Source organism: Typha latifolia, chromosome 8, assembly GCF_019914945.1.
Source record: "Typha latifolia isolate L0001 chromosome 8, TyphaL0001v2, whole genome shotgun sequence".
NCBI classification, from domain to species: Eukaryota; Viridiplantae; Streptophyta; class Magnoliopsida; order Poales; family Typhaceae; genus Typha; species Typha latifolia.
Window position 1 is genome coordinate 12677221 of NC_133093.1, and position 21667 is coordinate 12698887.

The 21667-nt window shown below is 40.0% G+C and overlaps 6 protein-coding genes across 10 annotated transcripts; 1 reads left to right on the forward strand and 5 right to left on the reverse strand.

Annotated features, from left to right (window-relative positions):
* Positions 1–1057: 1057 nt before the first annotated feature.
* LOC140793973 (nuclear intron maturase 2, mitochondrial) lies at positions 1058–3474 on the reverse strand. The gene has a single exon (XM_073145776.1). It carries the CDS (start codon positions 3375–3377, stop codon positions 1161–1163), a length of 2217 nt encoding a protein of 738 aa, XP_073001877.1. The 5' UTR covers positions 3378–3474; the 3' UTR covers positions 1058–1160.
* Positions 3475–4162: 688 nt separating this feature from the next.
* LOC140793412 (probable purine permease 11) lies at positions 4163–6618 on the forward strand. The gene is made up of 2 exons (XM_073144884.1): positions 4163–4384; positions 5432–6618. Exons 1-2 carry the CDS (start codon positions 4340–4342, stop codon positions 6524–6526), a joined length of 1140 nt encoding a protein of 379 aa, XP_073000985.1. The 5' UTR covers positions 4163–4339; the 3' UTR covers positions 6527–6618.
* Positions 6619–6788: 170 nt separating this feature from the next.
* On the reverse strand, positions 6789–9926 carry LOC140793413 (uncharacterized). Of its 4 annotated transcripts, none has more exons than XM_073144888.1 (3): positions 9788–9926; positions 7621–8551; positions 6789–7256 (listed from the first exon to the last, which is right to left on the reverse strand). In XM_073144888.1, exons 2-3 carry the CDS (start codon positions 8533–8535, stop codon positions 7140–7142), a joined length of 1032 nt encoding a protein of 343 aa, XP_073000989.1. In that variant the 5' UTR covers positions 8536–8551; positions 9788–9926; the 3' UTR covers positions 6789–7139. The 4 variants fall into 4 exon arrangements, with proteins under 4 accessions (XP_073000989.1, XP_073000987.1, XP_073000988.1 ...); XM_073144886.1 differs by lacking the exon at positions 9788–9926 and adding an exon at positions 8955–9416; XM_073144887.1 differs by lacking the exon at positions 9788–9926 and adding an exon at positions 8955–9050 and having other exon boundaries at positions 7621–8567.
* Positions 9927–10042: 116 nt separating this feature from the next.
* Positions 10043–15748, reverse strand: LOC140793411 (phragmoplastin DRP1E-like). Its single transcript, XM_073144882.1, has 15 exons — positions 15448–15748; positions 15281–15344; positions 15073–15180; positions 14500–14601; positions 13813–13863; positions 13653–13714; positions 12707–12797; positions 12489–12553; positions 12156–12350; positions 11951–12070; positions 11802–11872; positions 11045–11270; positions 10908–10958; positions 10456–10824; positions 10043–10385 (listed from the first exon to the last, which is right to left on the reverse strand). Exons 1-15 carry the CDS (start codon positions 15589–15591, stop codon positions 10257–10259), a joined length of 1848 nt encoding a protein of 615 aa, XP_073000983.1. The 5' UTR covers positions 15592–15748; the 3' UTR covers positions 10043–10256.
* Positions 15749–15801: 53 nt separating this feature from the next.
* LOC140793515 (haloacid dehalogenase-like hydrolase domain-containing protein Sgpp) lies at positions 15802–18400 on the reverse strand. Of its 2 annotated transcripts, XR_012109977.1 has the most exons (6): positions 18138–18400; positions 17598–17712; positions 17346–17500; positions 17013–17274; positions 16633–16895; positions 15802–15933 (listed from the first exon to the last, which is right to left on the reverse strand). XR_012109977.1 is itself a non-coding variant. In XM_073145032.1 (5 exons), exons 1-5 carry the CDS (start codon positions 18290–18292, stop codon positions 16704–16706), a joined length of 879 nt encoding a protein of 292 aa, XP_073001133.1. In that variant the 5' UTR covers positions 18293–18400; the 3' UTR covers positions 16566–16703. The 2 variants fall into 2 exon arrangements, 1 of the variants encoding a protein (XP_073001133.1); XM_073145032.1 differs by lacking the exon at positions 15802–15933 and having other exon boundaries at positions 16566–16895.
* Positions 18401–18971: 571 nt separating this feature from the next.
* LOC140793517 (phosphatidylinositol N-acetylglucosaminyltransferase subunit P-like) lies at positions 18972–21302 on the reverse strand. Its single transcript, XM_073145033.1, has 4 exons — positions 20969–21302; positions 20820–20892; positions 19747–19865; positions 18972–19300 (listed from the first exon to the last, which is right to left on the reverse strand). The coding sequence occupies exons 1-4, from the start codon at positions 21165–21167 to the stop codon at positions 19188–19190; spliced, it is 504 nt and encodes a 167-aa protein (XP_073001134.1). The 5' UTR covers positions 21168–21302; the 3' UTR covers positions 18972–19187.
* Between the last annotated feature and the right edge of the window lie 365 nt (positions 21303–21667).

Sequence of the window (21667 nt, forward strand, 5' to 3'; positions counted from 1 at the left end):
AGAAGGATAAGAAGCAATATAGATAATTAAAACACCTTCATATGCTTTGCATGATGATATCCTATATGCTTTGCATGATAATATCCTATATGCTTTGCATGATGATATCCTTTTTTTTTGTCATCAGAACTCAGAACTATTCTTCCAGCTATCCTGCATAAAACTTCTTTAAATAAAAATAATGAAACAGAATTCTAATCAAAATAGTAGCATTGTTGTCCTAGACCTGTGTATGGCAGAAATGAAGTTGAACTCAGTAGGTTATCTATGTGTACTCAGTTCCTAGAGGATACTGTTCAAAATTTCCCCTCGAAATGAAACCAGTTGAACATGATCTCAATTGTCCAGGTCAAACTCGTCAGTAAGTAAGGGATAAATAACTTGAGAGGATCTCCATTTCTCCCTCTGTATGTAGTTCTTCTTCTTCCTTCTCTTTCACACCTTTTAGGTGGCTACTCCATCATCAGCAACAACAGTGTTGTCTTGCCTGAAAGCCCAATTCATAAACCCCAATCTAGTTGCTTCCTCTTGCATTGAAGGGGCATCAACAATAGGAACATCACCGGACTGTTACTTAGGACCTTGGAACCAAGGGTTTGTATTATCTACCATTGCAACAAACTAGAACACAGATGTTCTATGAAGCCACTAGTGTGAAGAGCAATATATACAGCTATAGAAATGTCTGAGCTTTAATCAAAGTGCATATATTTTATGCGCAGAGAGAGAATTTGAAATTGAAAGTTATAGAATTATGCTTTCTAGAGAGTTCAGATACAGCAGTTGTATGTAAAGTGATTCCAGAAAGGTAGATCAAGTTTGAATCAAGCATACCTGGTTAGCATGCACATGCATTTAAATGGCATGAAGTTAATTTTCAGTCTGTTCCAATTCATCGACCAGCTAAGACCATATATAAGTGACCTTTGATGTTGTTTGCACTACGAGCACTTTTTCGGGTCAGCAACAGAGAACTATATGAAGTAATCATTCCTTGCAGAGAGCCTCAGGAAGCATAACATAAGCAAAAACCATGCCCTCCAAACGACTATAAATATTTTAGCAAAATTATGAATAATAAACTCATAATTTACATGCCACCCTTTATAGTCCATTAGTGGGTAGACTAACAGACTATCTAGTTGCTCAACTTTATCTTGTTAATGAATACAAACGTCTGAAATTTTTTTGATAGAGGTATCTAGCATTTCTGACATGTGTGAAGCTTCCAGAAAGTCCACCTTCACTTCACCTCCGTCCATCCTCTCCTTTATCTCATTTGTATTTGATCCCAGAAGCTCATCTTTAGCTCTATTGGTATCACACCCACCCAAAGGGGGCAACAGAAGTGCATTCTTCTTGTAGTTCCAGACAAGCATCGAAACATAATCCTGTGGAGTTATAAGCCCTTGTTCCCGAAGACAACTCCGCTGCTCTTCTAGGGTCTGTGGGTCACTAAGCCTTATGTATTCCATCAAAACCTTCTCATGATCTGGTTTCCATCCACTCGGGAACGGGGTGTAATCCGTCTCAGGCACCATAGACAACCGGGTGTAGTGAAGCCCATCAATGGAATCCACAAGACCCATCCTAAGAAGGTTGTGGTACTCTGGTGACTGACCCTTCCTATCCTTCAACGGGCGGCTAAGGTTTCTCGATGCAATCTTGTACACCTTCGCCCTCGACCGCAGCTTGTATTTGGCAGCATACAGCTTTGCCAGTGACCCCCTGATAATATAAGAACAGAAATTCACTATCTTCTTGCGGTTATCCGCATAACGGTACCATTCCGCAATGGTCTGCAGGAACTTGTTCATCTGCGCATTGGTGTGTGCCTGTGTGGCGTGGAACATCCTGAAACAAGGCTGTGGGTCTGGGTCACGGTCTCCCTTCAAGAAATCCAACTTCCTAAACTGTTTGATGCATTGCTTCAGGCTTGCAGTCACCGACAACAATGTTCCAACACCCTTCTCACTGATGATCTTACCGCCAGTGGCCGTGTACCTGAGAGTTGGGTATACGACACGGCGGCACAGTACGTGGTCGAGGAACATGATCCCCTTTGTGATGTGCTCGATAGGAAGGCTCTCATTATCGAGCTTGATCTGATACCGTTGGTCGCAAAACTCGATCAGCTGCTTCCTGAGCACCGCTGCGTCGGCCCGGGGTCCCCTTATCCCAATCAAGAAGTGCCCGCCGTATCGAATATAATCCATCTTCCTTGTCTTATCCGGCCCGCTTGTGGGAACAAACTCAGGCCACGAGGTGTTCCCCTGCTCTTCTCCGCCATCATCACCTGTCCAAATCACATCCGACTTCGAGGGGCGGTAGAACTCCCTAATCTTCCCCTCCATCCACTTATCAAGCTCGTCAAGACAAACATTCGCGAGCAGCGGGCTGAGCACGCCGCAATGTCCCCAATCCGGATGCTTCTCAGCCTCCTCCGGCGCGAATCCAAAGAACGACTGCAGCCAGTAAGGATCCGGCTTTGGCTCGTCCTCCGCAAGCACCTTCTTCTTCTGATACTTGCGCTTCTTCTTTTTCTTCCTCGCGGCCTCCTCGTCGACCGGGCGGCCGGTGATAACCGGCGTGATGAGCGCCGACTTCACCAAGTCGACGACTTTCTTATCCCGGACCTCGCGGACCAGCGAATTGATGACGAGACCGGTCTTGGGGGAGCCCAGGAGGGTGCTGAGGTCGCCTTTCATGTACCAGAGGTACCCCGCGAAGCTGCGGCGGATGGTGCGGAGAACGGTGTGGGGGCCGCGGCCTGGGCGGAAGGCGAATGACTTCGCTGAGAAACGGGACTCAAAGACGGGCTCGAGGAGGAGGAGAAGGAGCTCTTGGACAACGCGGTCTTGGAAGGGGGGTGGGCCGGAGGAGGAGAGGAGAGCCCGGAGCTTGCGTTTGGAGAGGGTGGAGGGGTCGGTGGAGTCGCGGGGGGAGCGGAGGAAGGGGTCGAGGCGGTTTCCCCAGCGGAAGCGGCCGTCAAGGACGGCGTTGCGAAGGGAGAGGAGGGCGTCGAGAGTTTCGGGAGGAAGAGAGGAGCGGGGGAGGTAGGAGCCGGTCTCGTCGGCGAAAGTCTTCTGGTAGGCGAGGAGCCAGAGCTCGAGGCGGGAGAGGAGGGAGGAGAGCGGGGTGGTGGGGGAGTTATTGGGGGAGCGGAAAGAGGAGATCCAGTGGGAGGAGAGGAGGGAGATGGGGTCAGATTTGAGGAGGGAGGATGGATCGAAGGAGGAGGAGGAAGAAGAAGAAGAAGACGAAGGAAAGCGATGAGGGTGGATAGGTTGAGCAACGGAGGAGAGGGTGGATAAGGGGCGGAGGAAGTGGGAAGAGAGACGGCGGTGGCGGAGGAGGAGAGGAAGGGGGCGAAGCATCGGGAGAGGGGAAGAAGGTGTCAATGTAAAACCCTGAGAAGCACTCTGCAAGACGCCGAGGTTTAAAAACGGGTCGGATTAATATCCAATCCTACCCGATTTCGGATCTCCTCCATTTTCCCTTTTATCTATCCATCTGCTTTCAATTTGATCTCATCCATCCATCTCATTCTTCTTTCTTGTTTATTTTAATTTTTTAGTTAATTACACTCAGCTTCAGATGTGTATACCAAAAATTATAATTATTCAGAGAGGCCAAGTATAAATTATTATCTTTTATTGATCACAAACTTATAAATTACTGGCTAGATATAAAAGATTAACATTTTCTAATATATAAATTAGACAAGTAGGATAATTTTCTCAAGAATTAAAACACAACGAGCTCATACAATATACATAATCATAGTAACTTTCATTTCAGTGAATAAGTTCCGTAGTTATTTACTTACAATTGCTTGCTGTATTGGCTTAAACGAGGCTTTGGTATTTATCTTTTTCTTGTATGCAGCCTCAAATCCAACGTAACCCAAAGGCATGAGAATTTATATGTTCTCAAGTATCAAGTGCCCAATCAAAGAGAGCAAGAGCAAGACCATCTGCCACTCCGAAAAAAGAACGCAATCTCTTATTTGGCAATGGAAACCAACAGTCCTCTCATTAATGGCAAGCAACATGGTCGGTGGTTGGAGCAGGCGTGTATTGTTTTGAAGATCCAATATAGATGTCAATCGCCCAATTGGGCTTTCACTAAAATAATAAGCAGGAAAGTGATGCACGACATCGACGAAAAGAACTGGTGCTGTTGCTTTGCTTGTTGGCAATCACCTGGATCAAAGAATAGGATGGCTGACAAAGGAGACAGTGAAGAAGGTATTCTTCTTCTTCTTCTTCTTCCTCCTCCTTTCTCATCCCCTTTTCTCATATCTCGTTCTCTGCTGGGTTGACCTCCATCGTTCTAAATGGGAAACTGGAAGCTGTTCATGAAATCCAACTCCAACGCAAAGGTCGGTCTTCCTCTTATCCAATATATATTTCCAATAAATTTTATGCAATTCTTCCATCTTAGTATCTTTGACTACCTCCAGTCTTCCAATATATATGGCTTGAGTTTTGATCCTCTTGAGAGTGCGAGTTATATGGTTCTAAATAGACGGATTAATACAATTTTAACTGAATTAATATTATAACAAATGATTAAGAAAACTAATTTGCAATTGGACCACCATTCGAGGCCGGCTTTTGTCTATGCTTTCAATCAACGCAGACGTAGATAACTACATGGTTGTCATCTTCTTCTTGCCTTTGTGTCATTTCAGAGGAGTGCTCTGATTTGTTTGCTTTAGAAAAAGATCCGACGCCTCTCGTCAAAAGTTTAATCCAAAGTAGGCGGTGAATCTTGGGAATTCGTACTGATTCTGAACATGCGAGGAGTCAATGAACCTGATATTGGATGTCAATTCATAGCAAGGCTGAGCATGTCAAATAGTTTCAAAAGCTAACAGATGCTTTTTGGATTAAACTTTGGTGCCAATAATAGAACAGCACACATTGTGTGCTCCGTAGGCAGCCATATGTCTTAGCTCCCCTGCTAGTGTTTGTTCTTTTTAAATAATTCAAGAGCTGTCCAACCTCTTTGTTACAAAGTCACTTTGATAGATACTATGGAAGTTTTAGTCAACATATTAAACTATTCAATTTAAATTCTAAAATTGAATGGTAGTTGTCGTATGATAGATACCTTACAATGGGATTATGTATCTAGAAAACCTTTTTACAACCGAGGCAGACCCATTGAGTAATATCATCACGGTAGTCAAGTGATTGAATTATATCAGTTAATAGTCTATGACAGAGAATCTAGAGTCAAGTTTTCTTTATCTCTTCCTCCTTACACCAAAGATCATCCAAAACTGCACACCCTTTCATAAAGTGGCTGCCTTAGGCTCTACTTGATAAGGTCCTCAAACAAACTCATTAAAAGCTACGAGCCTGACAGATTCCAATATTTCCACCCACTTCTACCACCCTCTCAATTCTCTACTCCACTGCAGCTCAAAAGGCCCAGGAAGCCCCAACTTGATACAGACCTCCAACATCCACTGATTGACGACCTCCTCCAACCTACACCCATGCAAAGAAACTGGACTTGGTGGATCCTGGTGGCTGTCAACTCCTTCCTCCTCCTCGCCGGGCAATCCGCCGCCACCCTGCTCGGGAGGTTCTACTACGACCAAGGGGGCGGCAGCAAGTGGCTGCAGACCCTCACCCTTTCCGCCGCCTTCCCGATCTTATACCTTCCTCTCCTCTTCACACCTCCGATGGCTCAACCGCCTCCCGTCGCCAAGATCTCTATCATATACATCTTCTTGGGTCTGATCACCGCCGTGGACAGCCTGATGTACTCCTACGGTCTGCTCTACCTCACCGTGTCGACGTTCTCCCTCGTCTGCGCGTCGCAGCTCGGCTTCAACGCCGTCTTCTCCTACTTCATCAACGCAGACAAGTTCACCGTCCTCACTCTCAACTCCGTCATCGTTCTCACCTTCTCGACGGCCATCATCGGAGTGCACTCGGATTCCGAATCCCCGGCCGAGGAGTCGAGGAGGAGCTACGTGCTCGGATTCATCTTAACTCTCGGGGCGTCGGCTTTGTACTCTCTTATCCTCTCCCTCATGGAGCTCAGCTTCCAGAAGGTGGTCAAGAGCCAGAGCCTTCGGGCCGTGCTCGACATGCAGATCTATACGGCGCTGGTGTCGACGGCGGCGGCGGCGGCCGGGCTGTTCGCGAGCGGGGAGTGGAAGGGGTTAAAGGAGGACATGGAAGGGTTCAAGAAGGGGAGGGTGGCCTACGTGATGACTGTGGTTTGGACTGCGGTGGCTTGGCAGGTCACCAACGTGGGGCTTGTGGGCCTCATCTCCGAGGTGTCCTCACTCTTCTCCAATGTGATCAGTACACTGGGGATCCCCATCGTCCCAGTCTTCGCTGTGCTTCTTTTCAGCGAGAAGATGGACGGGATCAAGGTCGTCTCCCTCTTCTTGGCGTTGTGGGGATTCGCTTCCTATTTCTATCAACATTATATTGATCACAAGGCCGAGAAGAGAGGCAGGATGGAAGGAGATGGGTGCGGCGATGCTTCTGTTCAATAGTGTGGAAGGGGGGATTAATGCCTCCTGTATTTCGATTAGAACTCTTATCCTATTTTATCACTCACTAATAAGACTCTCCAACTATTACTTTAGGCTAAATTCAAAATTATTATAACTAATCAAGCTGAAACACACTTGGCACTCTAAAGTTGACATGCAACCGCCATTTCAGAAGCCGGAAGATAAGACGCCAGTGGATAAAGAAATCTATAGTTTGTGACACTAACACCACAGAAACCCAAAGCCAGAAGATAGACAACAGTGGATAAATCCAAACTAATATTGAAGAAATCACAAATTATTTTTATTACTGCGGACATGCATTTTCTAGCAACAATCAACCAAAAAGAATGACGATAGAAGCTTACTCCTAATATGTGCACTTGCAGATATATTTACTATATCATCATCGCACAAAGCAACGGAAAAAATATCTATAACTAGAAGGTAACTTTACCGACTTAAGACGCCGATCTTTCTTTATTGCCGAACCAACTTTCGATTATGAATTCAGCCAAGAAGAAGCAAATGCCTCCACCATGTTCATGGGAGCCAACTGCACTTTGCATCTCACGACTTCCAGCCGCCATCAAACTCAAAAAAATGTCAATTTCTAGATAAAAGTACTGAATTCACCTTCCGGGTTCAGCATCTTTGCTTCTTGCGCCTTAATTGCTGAGGTTAGAGATCTCACATTCAGAGATTTAGAAAGGTTGCCCAGAGACTGGGACTGCAAAATCAATTCACATCATGATCTATTATGCATCTGACAATTGCTGAGGTTAAACAATGTTAACTCTTGAATATAAAATGGTAAAGCTTAAATTCTATAAACTGTTGATTTATCATGATCTAATGTGAATCTGACGGAGCAACTGGAGGAGTAACAATTCACATCACCTAAACTCCCATTCTGTAAACTTATGCCAACAAATGAAAACGAATGAAAAGGAGTAAATAAAATTAGGCCTTAGGATATCATTGAAGGAAATGCTTCATTTGCATACGGATAACATGTGGTTTGCTGCATTGACTCCAACTATGTTAAACTTGAAAATCACATTGATAACAAAATTGTACAGACCATGACTAACCTTTTCCAGAAGTTCTGCACGCTTGTCTAGTTCTTCCAGCGACGCCTCTTGCTCATGATTTATTTGGAGAATGTAAAGCAGATGTGAATGTAGAAACTCCGAGCAGTGCTTCTCAAGAGTACACTGTGGAAAAGTAGACTGACAGCCGATTTGGTTGAAAGGGCAGTTTATTAACTTCATAGGGCACACAGTTATGCAATGTCTGTCCATCTCATGCCTCGTAAGGCTCTGTGAGCACTGCTGCTCGCATGGGAGGACCTTGAATGGGCACACTGACTCGTGCTTCTCGATATGACCAGCAGAAAATTTGGCTGCACATCCTTCATGTGTGCAATTCATGGGCCTGAAAATACAATAACTTTGATGCTCGGCTAGCTGTTCTGCTGTGCTGAATTTCATGGCACAATGAAATGTGTTATTGAAGTCGATGTTTTTAAGCAGAACCTCTGCAATGGCTTCCCTCCTATCCACCAACCAGAACCTATTTATCTCCATATCTTGCACGAAGTCATCAATCTTGTCCTCTTGGGTTTCACTCAACAACCACCCGGAGATGCTGCCCAATAAGTTCCTTTTCAAACCTGAAAATTCATCAATGAAGATTGATATGATTTCAGTTGGATTATTAGAGATTTCTTCTGCTGGATCTTGGGTACCATCCCCTTTGATCAAAGATTCAGCAACGAACGTCTCGCTTCTGTGGGTCAGATAATCTACCATTTCCTTTCTCATATCAACAGCTACAAAAGATGGACTGTTGAAAAGATCACCAGTTGTGCTGTCCACACAAGCTGCGGCCAACCCAGGAAGCAAGAGTTGTGCAATTCTATGCACTAATTCTTTATCACAGTAGTTGCACTCAAATGACAAGCAGACATCCCTAACTAGCTCTGAATCTGAAACTGGAATATCCATAGCTTTCAACCAATGCCTAAAAATTTAAAAGTCTAAAGCTGCTTTAGTCAAACATATAAAAGAATAGTTAAATCATAAGTAAAGAACTTCATTCCAATACACAGATGTAGATGTTTCCTTGTGATTAAAAATCCACCAGACATGATCATCAAATAAGATTCTGGTATGATGTGATATACGATAATTCTATGAGACGGATCCATTTCCGATAAAGAGGAATATAGGAAGACATAATAGTCAAAACCGCTCGGGCACCAAAAGGAATTGATTACAGAAATAAGTAATGGCTTCTATATCATTATCATCGATGGAACATTGCACAAAAACAAGCTAATTAAATCCTAACTTCTAGATGCAAACAATACACGAAAGATACTGAAAATTACGTAGAAATTAAAAAAGAAAAACCAACGGAGTACCTTTCTTGGAAGCAGACGAATAAACCTTCTTTTTTTTATGCGAGTTAAATATGGCGAAGAGATTGGAAGAAAAGGACACGGGGAGAGGGGGAAGAGGTGGTGGAGCGAGAGGAATACGGGAACAAGGGTGAGACGACGCGATCGAGGGACCATGCGGACCGTTAGATCATCTGAGTTGGCACATGGCGCCATTGCTTTCATCCGAAGAGAGGAAAGGAAGGGTTGACCGTCAGGCGTCAGATCAACTGGTCGGGGTTTGAACAGTTTCTCTTCGGCTGCAAAGAAACGACCCACTGTGCACGTGTTTATAAATACAAGACCCGTGAATAACTCCTTACCCTTCTCGTTACCTTTTGAGATATATATATTAAAATCTGAACAATTTAATAGATGAAAAGACAATGCCATTGACTGATTGTGAAATATGCACAGAAAAGAGAAGAATAAAAGTAATATTGCCTTTTTAATGTTAAATAGATTATAATTTTTAACCTTCGTAGTATCCATATTAAGAAAAGGAATTTTAGAAGTGTCTTAAGTGGTATATGCATAAATAAGGAATTTTAGAAGAATATACAACTACACATACAAAAATACCCTTGGATAAAATTAATATATTGGGCTGAAAGGGGAGATGAAATATATCAATTAGAGCCCTACCAACCAGCTGCCTCCTCGCTACTCCATGGCCTGAAAGGAAAACATTTCAAGTGCAGGAGTACTACAGATACAAGCAAATAATAGGCTAGTTAGGGCCAGGCCATTCCCAATACATTTCTTTCAATGCATATCCAAGATTTAAAGTAACAAGCTGAGTACTTTCAACCTCTTACCAGCAAATAGTCAAGAACCCGAAGAGTCGACGCTTTGCCTGATAGAACTACTAGCCTGAGAACAATTTCCACAGCCATCTGTTAAACTGTGAATGTATAAATCAAAATCATCAGATATCTGAATGTCCATATCCAAAACTTTTCTGGGAGAGATGTATGCTACACAGTCATATTTAATTATTATCTTCACGTAATACTTCATTTTCTTAATCCCAAATAATTCTGACATTTCGAAAGGACAACAGCATCACAATGTGAATAATAACAATATGATTGCAATAAGACATATACCAGTTCAGCAAAAGATAATAATACAATCCACCACCAATGAACAAGAACATGATGCATGAATTTACAGAACAGAATAAAAGGATGTGGTGGATTCTGTAGGTCACAAATTAGCAAAAACGATCACAAATGATTACCAAAGTAGACATACAATACAAGGTAAAAATCCAAATGGTTAACTTCATCGGACCCATGAAACAGCATCAATCTCATCCCTTGCTGACTTGTACAACTCCAGCCTCTTAGCACATTGCTGCCGTCGCTCCATCAGAGCCGGATCCTCATCTAATAACAGCACAAGCTGTTTGCCCTGCAAGAGAAAGAGTAATGAGAACAAGTGAAAAGAGGAGCTTCCGGATACAGTGGATGGGGTAGCAGACCTCCTTTTTCCCCACTTGGGTGTAGAAATAATTAAGCAAGGAACGTTTAGCTTCCCGAACTTGACAGAATACAACTGCTTTAGGAATGGAGTTTCTGAGTGTCTCGGACACCATCCCAATATAAGAGGATACATTTGAAGCTATTCTCCTGAAGTGCATATCCGGGTACCGGTCAATTGAAGGGGCAGAAGGATTCCCACCCTTTTCCACTTCTTGTGGGAGCTTACGGAAGAAGTCCACCGTCAAGTATGATGCTTCCATATCAACCAAGCGTATTGTGGTCTTTCGGCTATCTTCACGGAATCTCTCCAATGCTTCAAAAGAGGCAGCTGCAAGTTCAGCTTGGAGAGTAGGAAATCTTTTCAACTCCTGAGGATCAGTAGATAAGCATGACATGTTGTTGTATCCACTGCATAGTATTGTATGTAACTTAGAAATGAGAAAACACCAACCTGAGTCTCTCCTATGGATATCCTAACCAATTCTTTCAGAACATAGTGCACCTGCAACAAAAATAATTGATAAGTTAAATTCAAGCCATGTTCAATGAGTAGAAAAATTAAAAATATATAGGCAAAGACTATCTCACAGCATCGACAGAGGCTTCTGCTGGGCCTCTGAAATAATTGAGAGCACTCTCAATCAAGCGACGGTAACCTTGTTCTGGAGCAATTAAGTGAGGCTGATAACCATCAGCTTCTGACACCACCTTCTTCACATTTTGCAAAGAGAGATGCCGGTCAAAAGGAAGTTTCTTCAAGGCAGCAGGGAGTTGATTATCAAAAACTCCATAAATTCGATCACCACCAGGACGTCTGTAATATTTCATCAGCTTATATCATTAGCTAATAAGCAAAATGTGCGGTAGATTTATAAAACGAAAAGCCACAAATCTTATGGAATAAGAAAGAAGAAACTCCATGTACTCAAGAATCCAGATAAAGTTTCCCTTGTAAATGTAGTTCGATATGACAATTGAAAGCTTATAAAAGCTTTTAAAACAATATGATTATATTGACACGACAAATCATGAAAAAAAATTATTATGGCAAAAATACTGTGATGAATGCATATTTAATAGCACATGCTGCAAGAACATTCCTCGATCAAATGAAGCATGTGAACATGAATAGATTATATAATCATGCACATGCATACAATTTCTCAATCGCATTCACCAAAATATGAGTGCATTGCATGAACTCTTATCTTCCTGGACATGCAAAGTTCAGTTAGTGTGCAAATCAACATGCCCTAAATCTAAGCTCTAACAACATGTGATTACAGAGTGCACTGATATTTTACAAGAGGAATGGATGTCAGAATTAGAGAAACAAGGCATTTACCCTCCTTCAAGATGTTCTTTAAATATCTTGTCAAATGCGCGGCAGAGCTCCAATATTGTGTATAACTGTGCCTAAAGATTCAAACAAGACGTAAAAATTTATGCTACAAATAGACAGAAAGTTTGTAAATCATATAGTAAGTGCATTACCCCAGCATCAACAGCAATTGGTCCACCAAGATGGTCCATCTCAGATTCAAGTTCATCAATACTTTTGTTTATCAATGATGTAATACTTGGAATTTGTGCCCTTATCACAGATTCCAGGTGCTGGAAGCATAAGCTACATTAATAGACAATTATACCCAACTTTTTAAGGGAATATAGAATATGAAAGTTAAATGAATATTTATACCTTTGAAAGAAGCTTGGCGAGATATTCTGAACCCATTTTGCTGGCTAAGTGTGAGTAGTCTGGACTAGTAGCAAAATACTCCCTTTCCTTTTGCCTAGCAACAATCATGTCGACATTCTTATTGATATCTTGTTGTGAACGGTTGACGATCCCAACCCAAGGATGTTGTAGCTTATAAGATCTCCCTTCAAGAACCTTAAAGGCAAAGCATAGAAGTATCAGTAACATTTGCCCACGTAAATTATGATCTGCATGATTTCATTTAAGAGATTTTAGTATTTAACTCATCTTCAGTGAAGCAAATGAGGGGGGTGTGTGTGGAAGAAAACCTACATCTAGTGCATTTGTTCCCTTGTCCATCAAATCAAGCTTTGTCAACACTCCAAAAGTCCTTTCACCTGATCAAATTAAAAAAATGAATCCATATTTATAGATTTGTAGTAAGTACACAAAATTATTTAGTACAATCAATTCAAACTGGTAAAAGAATATGTGCAGACAATAATATCATGTATTGAAAAAACCCCATTTTAGCTAACTTTGCTTTGTACCTGTTGGATCAACTTCTCTAGCAAGCTTAATGGCATCAGATGTTGCAATGTCTTGATTGGCAGGAGATATTGCCAATATGATACTATTAGGCTACAATTGAAAGTGAATAAATCAGATTGAAATTATCCTTAAGGAATAGTATGAAACAGTGTTCCCATAAGAAAAAGTACAATGTGAAATAATAATAGTAGAACATAATTACACAATACACTTCTCTAATGATTGTAATAATTCATAACACTGGGCAAGCCAATCTTCAAGAAGGAAAAGTATTGTAAAACTAAGAAGTCCAATGCAAACATAGAACTGATTTATGTTTGAATAACTCTAAAACATAGAACCAATTTCTCTTTCCTAAAACATTTTTCTTGTTTTCATATCTCATTCTAGTTTATCATTTCATGTCACTATACCCATTGTATTACACCTGCTCTGCAGAAGCTTCCAGAGAATCTATACTTCTTTTTCCTGAGTAGGCCTTCATTGTTTATATCATAAAATTTGCATACATTCAGCTGCAGTTGTCATTATAGCCTTGCAACTTGGCTTCATCAGATATGAGCATGAACTGACAACAAAAAATGATAAAAAAGAAAAGAATGTGTGATATATTTACTCTTTGAAAAGTTCTCAAAGTTCTGTTATGAAATTCATTCTTCTTCATCATCAAAAGTTAAAATTATGATGTCATACCCATATTCTAAACAGTAAACCCATGGCCAAGACTCATAACTCATAAGAACTACATAAGATTTTTATCACTTATTAGAGTTCCAAGAACGGAAGCAGACAAGTAGGATAATAAAGATGTTTTACTGTTGAAAACAACATAGACCCTGTGAACAGATTCTCAACAAAGATTCACCAAAGCAGCTTGCAGAAGCATGAAAATAACTATATCTGTTCTTTACAAAGAATGTTAGAAAGTTCTGATACTGTACAAACCTTATCAACATATGAGCGAACCATCATTTCAATATCTTGAACAATGCTTTCAGGTTGTCCCTCTACAAAAGGCATGTCCATGTGTTATTCTTAAGAATAAAGCACTGAATATTTATACAAGTATAAATAAACAAAAAAGAAACAAAAAGATCATACAAACCTACAGCAACTTTCGTAAGACCCGGTAGATCAATCAGTGTTAGATTGACAACTGTCATAAACAATCAAAGAATTAAAAACATTGAGCCATACATTGAACTCATTAAGCTCAAAAGATAATAAATGGTATAGGGCAGAATAAAACAGAACATGACAGGTCAATAATTAAGCAGAACATCCAATGCAGGTTCGAGGAACAAAAGCAAAAACAGTCTGCATGACATCACGACATTCACTAGATGAGATCTAGTTGAACCAGTTCTAGTTGATTTAGCAATGCCAATACAACTTAGGTTCAATTTTAGGACGTCCAAGTGTTCGATCTGCTTGAAACTTAAGGATTTCTAAGCTCACAGATGATCTAAAAGCTCTCCAAGAACAGTTAGCACACCACTAATGAGTATCAAGCATGAGTTGCAAAACAAGTCCTAGAAGTTTAGGATAAATTTGATAAACTTCAGCAAAGCAAAGACACATAATGGCATAAACAAATGTGCATTCACTTTCATGCCATATTAGCAGTTTGGATGACAACTATTACTCCAAATCAAACTCTTAGTGATACAAATCCCAAGTAAATAAATAAAGATCATAGTATGTGGGTCCAGAATAATGTAAGCAGTGTCAATAACAAAAATAACTATGAAAATTGCAAATAAAAAAAGAAAAATAGTTGAGAGAACTATACCGTTTGGTGAGTAAATGCTGAGATGAATGGGAACTGGAGAAATTTGTTTTGTCTTCCCAGTCAATCTATCAGTTTCATCTTGGATTTCTTTCCGCACAAGAGCTACAGGAACACATTGCAAAAGTTGCAATATAATTAGATTATATGCATTTCCCAAATGTAGCAAAATAACACTTGTAAACTAATCCCAAGAACCCACCTATGAATGGATGGGAGCCAAAAGGCCACACAAATTTGAAATTTTGCTTAAACTCTAAACCATTGATTAAAACAAGACACTTGCCTAACTGATTACTAAACGAGTAGCCCCCAAGTAACAAAATTAGCACAAGCAGATCCCCCCAAAAAAAAAAACTAGACCTAGAATTCGTCTAAATCATCAATAAAAATGATAAAAGGACTGAATGAAGATTGCAACCGGGAACGAATTGGAGCTCTGAGTAATGGCTTTGGACAATCTTATCTCATTTTTTCACATGAAAAGAAATGAACAGTTCAAAGTATATGGCACCGATAATCGAAATACCAGACAAATTTCAGCAAAACTTTCTATAAGAAACGATCATAAACTACCAAAATCAGAAAATCTCCTCTTTGGCATGTGAAGGAACTCGGCATACTCCGGCTGTCCTTCCTCAGTCTTGTGCAGCTGCAGTACCAACGGCCTCCTTGTCACAATCCCTTCATCAATCAGAAAGGATTTATAATTAAGCTAGCGAATCAAACGAAAAAAAAGGAAGAAACAAAGTATACAAGAATATGAAAAAAAAAAAATCCAAACCAGATCCACGAGGGAGGAAATCGCGTCCGACAATGCTCTCCAACACCGACGACTTCCCCGAACTCTGACATAAAAAACGCATCATCAGTACCCAACACAGAACAACAAGGCAAGTAATTAAAGATTCTAAGATCAAGAAAGAAGAGAACTAACTACAAGAGGCAGACCTGTCCTCCGACGACAGCCACGGAGGGGAGAGCTTCCCATAGAGTCGGCAAGGCGCCGCCGTCCGCCCCGCCATGGTCACCGAGAACTGTGCAAGCCCTCTGGATCCGGTTCACCAACCCTATCAAGCTCTCCATCGTCGTCATCTCCGAAACCCTAACCGCAGAATTCCACGAAAGCTTGGATTCGAGAGGAGGAAGCCGAAGAAGAATCGAGAGAGGAATGGGAAATAGAACGCAAGGTATGTGCCACTATACTGGTAGGTCTGCTTTCCTTTTCTTGTGGTGGATATATTCAATTTCCGGTTTTAGCCCTCCAGTTTATGGCAACTAAACATGGAAGCGGAGGGGTATTTTGGGGAGTGTCGGCCGGATAAAGGACGGGGGACACGTGGGGACCGCTGATAGATGGCGCTGCTTCTATAATTCCGAGTCTACAGACCGTTGTTTCAAAAGTTTTCAAATTCTCCCATAGATTCTTCCTCGACCCTAAAGAAATTAGGAAGAGTTACTAAAACAATCTTAGACTAAAGTGCACTTTAAGCCTTAAATACAAATATTATAACTTAAAATTATACACATTAATCACACTTAAAGGTATTTTTAGTGAGAGAGTTAGTATAATAAAGCAAAGCATGCATATTGGCAAGATTGGTATAAAACTTTAAAATTAGATTCTTAAGAAGGTTCTGGATAATATTCTTTTAAGGAGTTTGGCTTTATTTTAATTACATTGGAACCTACTTGTGAAAAATCTAGAAGTGGGCTGGATTGGTGAAGAAATCTTGGATTTGAGCAGAATATATTTTTATTTATTTATTATTCCTTTTGCAACTACTCTACTCATCTTCTTTAATTATCAGATCAACTTGTAGGATACCGAGAATATCACTTAGAATATGCCAGGAGAAGAGAGGATACAAAAAAGAATAGAATAAGAAAGTGTCAATGACAAGGACTGCCGAGAGAATACAAACATTGGGCCAGCTATACTTTGTTATATGGGGTTCTGAATTTGAGCATCCAGTAAATAATCTATATCCTGTTAATATAATCCCCTTCAACATCCTATGCTTATAAATGTATAGCTATCAAATCTGAATCTAGATCCAGGTCATAAATAGTGAAAAATGTCTGATACTCATCAGATACAAGATAATTTGAGGATGATGTAACAAAATGACATACAAATTGTGGTTATAAATATCATCTAATGCTTCTTTATTTCCTTGTAATATTGTAAAAGGGAGTAGGCCGCCTCAAGCATCAGTCCTCCTCTCTTTGCTGCTTCTGTCTAACTCTTCAAGTATGGTCCAGAGCTCTGAATCCTCAAAATCTTTTATGAGCAAACAGGCTCCTGCTTCTTTGAGTAAATTCTCAGGATTTCTTGTTGTCAGACCAATGACGGGCATCCCTGCGGCCACACCAGCTCGTATCCCTGATGCGGAATCCTTTACAAATCAAAGTATAGAAAGTAAGTAAAATTGTGCATAAAAAGTTGAAGAAGAACAAAAAGATCATACAGAAGTTAATTTCTGGTTTTCTACAACAACAGCATAAGGGCACACCTCAAATACAAATGTGTGCTCAGGAGATGCTTTAAGAAGTTCGAGGGCCTTTAGATAAGGATCAGGGAATGGCTTGGCTCGATCGCATTCGCTCCCAACTACGAGAATCTGGAAGAAATCAGTGAGGCCAAGTATAGAAATCATAAGTTCTGCATTAGCCCTCGGTGCGTTGGTCACTGCTGCACGCTTCAAACCGCGATCCTGGATCCATTTGCATAGCTTGTGGAGACCATTCACTGCCTCTAACTGCTGTGGTATCAACCTGCAGTATCCGATTTGTTCTCTTTATCATGAACATCAAACTACAAATACAAAGTATAGTTGGTGAATTACCTGCGGAACATAGCTTCCTTGTCATCCGTGAACTTCATTGCTCTTTCATGATCCCAATCTGGAAATAATGCACTTCCGATATCAGCGTTGTGCTTTCCACTAATTTTCTCAATGTAGAATTCCTCAGTTATGGGAACACCATTGTTGAAACCAATCTGCAGGAAGTTTGCATGGTTTTTTAAAAAGAATCTGTAGGTCTTTATGGACAAAAGCATAGAGAAGGCAACAATAATATACCATAAAGAAGCATACCTCTTGTAGCATTTCGCGGAACGCATAGTAATGAATAGGATCTGAATCACATAATGTGCCATCAATATCAAACAATATTGCTTCTAATGGAGCAAGTCCAGAGAGAAGGCATTTGCTGCACAGCAAGTTTAAGATAATACTAGTTACTACTCCCATAGGCCAGAATCTACAAATGGATCAAACTAATCTAACATTGCAGTATTTTAGGTGCAGAGTTAGTCCAAATGTTCACAACTGCCAAGCAAGTGATTACTTTATATGTGAAGAATTAGTCAATCAAAGATTTAAAACCTAAATTTATTTTTCAAAATTGATCAAGCCAGAGGCTAGCACATCATCTTATGATTTTAAATTGCAGAAAGCAATAGCGACTTTGATTCCTCCAAATCTATCACAAGAAAGAAAATTTTCATGGACCAACCGCAGTGGTCACCATGAAACCTCATAAAAAGAATTGAAAAAAAAATTGAGAAAGAGATCCAGATGATAAATAAAAAGAATAGTGGATTGTTTTTTTTTTGAAAAAAAAAATAATAATACCTCTCTACCGGTTTGGAATTGGACGTCATCTGTGTCACCTTAGAAAGAGAGATGAATGAGATGGAGTTGAGCAGAGGAGGTGTTGTAATATGGGAATGGCTCCTTCTATTTGGGAAGAGATGGTGATAAAGGGGACGACAAAGTAGAGAGGGCATGTGATTGGATGAGGAGATGGTGGAAAGAACGAGATCCCGATGAATCGGGTTCCTTTTACTTGTGTCTAATTTTGAAAGCCCCGGTACCTGCCAGAGGTTTGCGTAGCTGATCCTCCGACCGCTGCATACCCGAATGCAAGAAATTTCTTAAAGCCAATCATGAGCTGCCAAGTACCCCAACATACGACTACTTCCTGAAGTAGGTAAGGTGCTGGCTGCTGCGCGAGGAAGATGGATGGATGAATATTGCTTCTGAAATTATTCTGGCCCTCGATTTTTGAGTGATAATTAAATTCTATTTTGCTCGTTGATTTGGACTAAGTATTAAGGGAAATTCTATATATTCCCCATCATTTTGGAAATGGCATGATGGTGATAATACGGGCCAAAGTTTCTGAAGCACCGTGTTAGCAAACCCCACATCTAGAGATAATTTAATTGATTTGGAGTTATATTTTCTCTAAATTCTCTATTTGAAATCATCAAAGTTGTGAGATTTTAAAATATTCCAACAGATTTGGAGGGATTTCAATATGTAATAAATCAGATAATTTAGAGGTCTGGTTTAGATGGATTTCAGTTTGTGTGACGAAATCTGATAATTTAAGATCCGATTTGACTGTAATTTATTTGCCACTTAGCTTAATTTTTTCAAATCTTATTGACTAAAATAGGAGAATAATCTGTAAGGATCTGACCTTCAAATTCCACATAAGAAAGATATACAATAAACTTGGTTCAATATAAACTTCCTGTCTATCTCATTCTCAAGCTATAGAGGATAGTGATGAAACAAGTAGATTTGATCAGATATCATAATCCTTCAGGACACTTCGGACTTCCCTATCCTTACAGAGGCTAAGAAATCAGGATATGTTACATTATGGCATCCAAATCATTGAAACATGCAACCGTTTATCTGGTCAATGCCAATGTCAGAAATTGGTTCAATAGGTTTCTCAGTTCCCATGGAAGATATCAATACTGAACGTTCCCGACTGTATTCATCTGAAAAAGAAGTAAACAGGAAAACTAGTCAAACATAATAATGCCGAAACAAACTGGCACCATAAAAAGACATGCGAACGGTTTTACATGCCAAATCAAACTAGTTTGTGCAATGTAACCACACAGTAAATGATAGTGTAATCACAATTGGGTCAAATGCAGTGTCTGGCTTTACCAGGTAGAAACCTAATACCACAAGGCTACAAAAATGCCCAAGCCCATCACTGCTTGATCTAGATGAATGCCATCAGGACTAGAGGTCGAGTTTGAATGCATACATTGCTTATATAATTGAAAATATTTTCGCCATAAATATCTCACTTTGGAACTCTAATTTTTACAGGGGTCTTAAAATAAATTTGATGCCGTGTTTTGAATGCATACATTGCTTCTGATAAGTGAAAGAATTTACACAATTCAATATAGCAATTTAATGTAAATCTTACCAAATATTGTGTTAAAGGAATTCGGAGGAGGAGTGACCATGAAGTTTAAGCCCAAATAGAAGATCATCGCTAAGATCACAGATACCATAAAAAATGATGGAATTGCCAGTGCCCAATACCTGCATGTAAATTAGTTATCACTTAAATAAAACTGCAGCTACAAAAAGGACATTTTAGTAAGAAGAAATCCATATAGAGTATGAGACCGAATTACCAAATGGTCAAATAAAATAAAAGAGAATTCATTTAGTTCATCAAATAAGTGAGAACAATGACACATATTTTTTAATCCTATTAGCACTTTACAAGCCCTAACAATAATGTGTTACACTTTACAAGTCGTAACAATAAGGTAACACATAAGAGTGTAATCTAAAACATTTAATAGATACATAACCAAGTCATGATAATCAATTTCACTAGATGACTAATAAGCATTTCATACTGATTCTCATTCTCAAGCATAATTAGTATAGATTACACACTCTATTTAGGAGAAATCTCACTCCCATCATACTTAGACCTATCAATACTGTAATAAATTCCAGACCAAGCATAACACAATGTCACGGCCATCCTAAAGTGGGTCAGAAGCCAGGAAGCCCCTACTTCAATTGTTTACGAGTTACGGCCTTTCACGTAGAGATTAACTCTTCACCCAAAGGTAAGATGGGCAGAGAACAGGCTAGGATCTTCCCTCCACTGAACAATAAGGTACATAACTATGTAATCCAGCTAAACCCATGTAGGATCGTTAGCTTAGGGCATCTATTGGGATAAAGATTCCAACTACTCCGTCAATTTGATTACATTATGGCATTAAACTGTTCAAAAGGAATAAGAATTAACTGACATAATGCATCCTAACTTAGGATCCATCACAGCTTCCAAATCCTCTCAACTCCATCTGCATTCCGCAAGTAATAGAAGAATCTTCCCCTTACGCATGAAATGATCAAGAAACAAGCTTTCAATGTCGATAATTCTCTACATATTTTTTATAGCAGAAAAGTGGCAATCAAGAAAACTAGGAACATCAAGAGAACGGATCAAGGAAGAGAGCAATCACCGACTTGCTAGGGTAATAAGTGATCCCCAAATAATGCAACCACGGCTCAGGTGTATACGCCCACACCAAATAGATCACTGCACCATCAAGAAAAGCACCATGAGAACACCCGCTTAGATCAAGATCTATCGAGGAATCTGAAGTGTAAAGTACCTGTGGCGATGACGGTGGTGATGGATCCGACGAAGCCGTAGACCTCGGAGGGCTTGGGGCCGTGCTCGTCGGCAAACGCGGCGGCCTTCTTCTCCTCAGGCTTGGAGCTCGAGACCGTCGACCTCCTCTCTCGTAGGAGGCTAAGAGTTCGCCTCGGGCTGCTCACCACAAGCGAAGTCGGCGACGACGGCGACTCCATCGTTTCTTATCGAATAACTGTTATTCCCTTATAATTGGGCTTTCTCTCCGCGCATCTTTCCTGCGTCTTATATCCGATGATCCATGGCCATGGGAGTTTTTGATCAAACTAGCTCTGTTCAAATTTATTTTTACTAAAGTAGACTATTCTCTCAAACTTATTATCATGGGTCTAATTTACTTTAATAAAAATACTGAATTAATTAGTATTTTATTTCTAAGTAAAAAATATTAATTAATTTAGTATTTTTTATCTTGTCCTAGAATACTGATTAGTTTAGTATTTTATATATATAAATTCTTTTAACTTAATTTTTAAATAATTAAAAAATTTATCTAAACATAAAAATGCTGAACTGATTAGTACTTTTAAAAACACTAATTAATTTAGCGACATAATAAAGTTTAAGGGATAGTTAAAAAATTAAGAGATAATAAAGTTTAAGGGATAGTAAAAAAAGTAAAAAGAAGGTCGGATATAACATATGATACAACGGATCT

Excerpts from the sequence above, each read along its gene's own strand:
- LOC140793973 (XM_073145776.1), bottom strand. The coding sequence starts at position 3,377 with ATGCTTCGCCCCCTTCCTCTCCTCCTCCGCCACCGCCGTCTCTCTTCC.
- LOC140793412 (XM_073144884.1), top strand. The coding sequence starts at position 4,340 with ATGGGAAACTGGAAGCTGTTCATGAAATCCAACTCCAACGCAAAG. Across the intron at positions 4,385-5,431 it reads AATCCAACTCCAACGCAAAG|CTCAAAAGGCCCAGGAAGCC; the intron begins GTCGGTCTTCCT and ends ACTCCACTGCAG.
- LOC140793413 (XM_073144888.1), bottom strand. The coding sequence starts at position 8,535 with ATGGATATTCCAGTTTCAGATTCAGAGCTAGTTAGGGATGTCTGCTTG. Across the intron at positions 7,257-7,620 it reads GTGCAGAACTTCTGGAAAAG|TCCCAGTCTCTGGGCAACCT; the intron begins GTTAGTCATGGT and ends TTGATTTTGCAG.
- LOC140793411 (XM_073144882.1), bottom strand. The coding sequence starts at position 15,591 with ATGACGACGATGGAGAGCTTGATAGGGTTGGTGAACCGGATCCAGAGG. Across the intron at positions 15,181-15,280 it reads TTTCCTCCCTCGTGGATCTG|GGATTGTGACAAGGAGGCCG; the intron begins GTTTGGATTTTT and ends TGATTGATGAAG. Across the intron at positions 12,351-12,488 it reads AGGGAACAAATGCACTAGAT|GTTCTTGAAGGGAGATCTTA; the intron begins GTAGGTTTTCTT and ends TTTGCCTTTAAG.
- LOC140793515 (XM_073145032.1), bottom strand. The coding sequence starts at position 18,292 with ATGCCCTCTCTACTTTGTCGTCCCCTTTATCACCATCTCTTCCCAAAT. Across the intron at positions 17,713-18,137 it reads AATTCCAAACCGGTAGAGAG|CAAATGCCTTCTCTCTGGAC; the intron begins GTATTATTATTT and ends CTTGCTGTGCAG. Across the intron at positions 17,501-17,597 it reads TCCGCGAAATGCTACAAGAG|ATTGGTTTCAACAATGGTGT; the intron begins GTATGCTTCTTT and ends AACTTCCTGCAG.
- LOC140793517 (XM_073145033.1), bottom strand. The coding sequence starts at position 21,167 with ATGGAGTCGCCGTCGTCGCCGACTTCGCTTGTGGTGAGCAGCCCGAGG. Across the intron at positions 20,893-20,968 it reads CACCACCGTCATCGCCACAG|TGATCTATTTGGTGTGGGCG; the intron begins GTACTTTACACT and ends TTGATGGTGCAG. Across the intron at positions 19,866-20,819 it reads ATCACTTATTACCCTAGCAA|GTATTGGGCACTGGCAATTC; the intron begins GTCGGTGATTGC and ends ATTTACATGCAG.